Source organism: Pyrus communis, chromosome 15 (genome assembly GCF_963583255.1).
Source record: "Pyrus communis chromosome 15, drPyrComm1.1, whole genome shotgun sequence".
Taxonomy (NCBI): Eukaryota; Viridiplantae; Streptophyta; class Magnoliopsida; order Rosales; family Rosaceae; genus Pyrus; species Pyrus communis.
In genome coordinates this window covers 18,617,854-18,620,779 of record NC_084817.1, presented here as the reverse complement: position 1 = coordinate 18,620,779, position 2,926 = coordinate 18,617,854, and the positions used below count along the sequence as shown (strand labels likewise).

The 2,926-nt window shown below is 35.7% G+C and overlaps 1 protein-coding gene across 1 annotated transcript; it reads left to right on the top strand.

The window, feature by feature from the left end:
* Positions 1 to 523: 523 nt before the first annotated feature.
* LOC137717133 (nodulin-26-like) lies at positions 524 to 2,441 on the top strand. The gene is made up of 4 exons (XM_068456437.1): positions 524 to 742; positions 1,676 to 1,859; positions 2,024 to 2,117; positions 2,231 to 2,441. The coding sequence occupies exons 1-4, from the start codon at positions 524 to 526 to the stop codon at positions 2,439 to 2,441; spliced, it is 708 nt and encodes a 235-aa protein (XP_068312538.1).
* Positions 2,442 to 2,926: the final 485 nt, after the last annotated feature.

Sequence of the window (2,926 nt, the reverse complement as noted above, 5' to 3'; positions counted from 1 at the left end):
GAAAACATCTATATTAAATGCAGTATTGATTCCTCTGATTCACCTGTAGTAAATGGTCAAAACTGACAGGAACTTGTGCAACGAATCATTGGTCGCGCAAATGCCCCATTTTCGTCGTGCAATTTTTTCGCGCCAAACAAATTACCCCGTGTTTTCTTGCTGACTTTACGCGACGACAACAAGCATTCATCACGCTAAGTATTCTTGCGCGATTTTGTCGCGCAATTTTTTTTTTCCCTATCCTTTCTATTTTGCGCGACAAAATTTTTTTTCCGTTGCGTAAGTACGTCTTGTGCGACGAAACATTGTTCGTCGCACAAGCTGTTTTTTCTACTAGTGTTTACATGATAGCAACTTTTTATGTTCAACAACTATCGTTCTTGAGCTTTGTTTTAGTAGACTAAACAGCCTTTGGCGGCATGGCGATAACTAAATGTTATGATCATCTACTCATCAAGAGTTTAATTAATTTATTCGTTTTTTACTATATACATGCGATCGATGTCTTTGCTTATGTGAATAGATGATAGCGGAGCTTGTGGGCACATGCATTCTTATATTTATAGGCTGTGGGCCTGCTCTCGTCAACAAAATACAACCCCTTTCAATCGTGGGAATAGCAATCGCATGGGGTCTTGTTTTTATGGCCGCAGGATATGCAGTTGGGCATGTCTCCGGCGTACATTTCAATCCTGCAGTTACTATTGCCTTGGCTGCTGGCCGCAGATTTCCAGTCAAACGTGTGAGACACAATTGCACACCTTCCTATATTTGTTACAAGGAATTTTTTTAGGGCTTCTTCATTGAAATAACTTCTTTACATAAAGTTATAAAAGTTTAACAACCTTTATTCTCTTATAAAATAGAAACTTGGCTTATTTAGATTTAAAAAGACTAAGATGGGGCAAGTGATGTGGGTTCCATGATGGTTAAGGACTTTTCACCCACTTTGTTTCAGGTTGAAGCTCTTCTTATTCTTTTAATGTAGATTAGTGTAGAACATCACTTGTAATGAAAAAAAGAACTAAGATGAGGTTGAGTTCTCGTATCCTATCTTTACATAGTGTATAGTTTCAAAATTTGGTTTGGTTTTTTAAAAGAGTCTTTTAGCTAGCGAACTAGATTAGTTTTTTTTGATAGAAACTAGCAGAAAGCACACATTTTGTGTCTGTAAACAATTTCTCTTAATATTACATAATTACTGTTTTTTGTCCTCTTTATTTAAATATTGTGTATCAAAAGTGAAGGTAAAATAGAAAAAATAAGGATATGATTGTCATTTTTTCAAAAGGTACAAAATTACTATTTTGCCCTCTTCATGTCAATATTGTGTATTGAAAAGTAAGAGCAAAATTGGAAAAAATGGGAAAAAAAGTTGACAAGGGCTCTTCTCTTAATAAAATAGATAGATGATCCACCACAAAACACGGGTAGTGATTTTCACTTTCAGGTCAGCATGAGTGTAAAAAACAATAAAAGCATTAATTTGGAGTCACGAAAGCTAAATTATGAGTGTCAAAGTCGTTTTTTGAAAGCATCATGACAAAAACTCTACAAAGTGAATATAAATTAATTAAAACATAAAATTAAAGAATCACTACTTTTCAAGTGTCTTTATAAACATTTTCAATTACAACTTGCTAAAAAATGCTTCGTAAATATTGTTGTGCTATAGGTACCTATGTATGTGATGTCACAATTGTCTGGTGCAACATTAGCAAGCTTGACTCTCAGGCTGTTGTTTAACGATCAAGACAGTATTCAAGCAACCATGACTCAATTCTTTGATCCAACAACTTACCTGCAAGCCCTCACTTGGGAATTCGTTATCACGTTTATACTGATGTTCACCATTTGTGGTGTTGTCACTCATAACAGAGTGGTATTATCCTTGACTTTTCTCAGTCTATTTCTCGGTTCGGTTAGGGTTTTGGCTCTATTTTATTAGCCGTCTATGTCGAAACTGAGTATGTGTAGTGCAGAAGGCTAAAAAAAGTGTTAAATTGTTTTTTCGTTGAGAAAGCACTAACCCTATGCTTGACTGATAAAATTAGGGCCAAAATTCTCTCTGGTATTGCAATAGGTGGTGCATTAGTGGTGAATATCATGATTGCTGGGTAATAAACTCCTCACTAGTAATCTAAAAATCCCGTGTATTACCATTTGCATTGTATGTATCGTCACTCTTAAACATGAGAAATGCCCTTTTCTTATGTATTGGATTTTGCAGGCCAATCACTGGAGCTTCCATGAATCCTACAAGGAGTTTTGGACCGGCTATCGTTACCGGAGTTTATAAGAACATTTCGGTTTATATTGCAGCCCCTATTCTTGGAGCCATTGCTGCTATTGTGCTGTACAGTCTGCTCAGGGTACCTAAGCTAGTAAAATCTGATGAAAAGGCTGATCCAATAATAGCAATAACCCTATCACAAGTATGAAATGTTCAACAGGAGTAGAATTTTATTTTAACAAACGTAGTTTAGAATACCTCATATTTTAGAATATAAAAATACTAAGGGGACTCTCCATGGACTTTCTGTCGTCTCAAAGTTGGCCATGCTAAGAGGATCTCAGAGGAGTTTCCAAACTAGACAAGTCCATTATCTCTGTCAGTTTCGATCCCAGGACCTATTGCATTCGACATCCTCAAATCCAACTATGTACTAGGGAACCGGCTCAACAGGAGTAGAATTGGCTGTACACAAAATATCACGAAAAGCACTTCGATCACTCCTGTCGTGCCAAGTAAAATAAACAATAGAATGATTTCTTATTTATCCCTCTTACAACGAAAAAGCAATTGTAGCATGGAGGGTTTTTTTCATTTGCTTACTTATTTCTTTTAGAGAACAAAATTCATTAGAAATAGTAAAAAAGTACATACGACAAACATATTAAACGTATCTTAGAATAACTTAAGAGA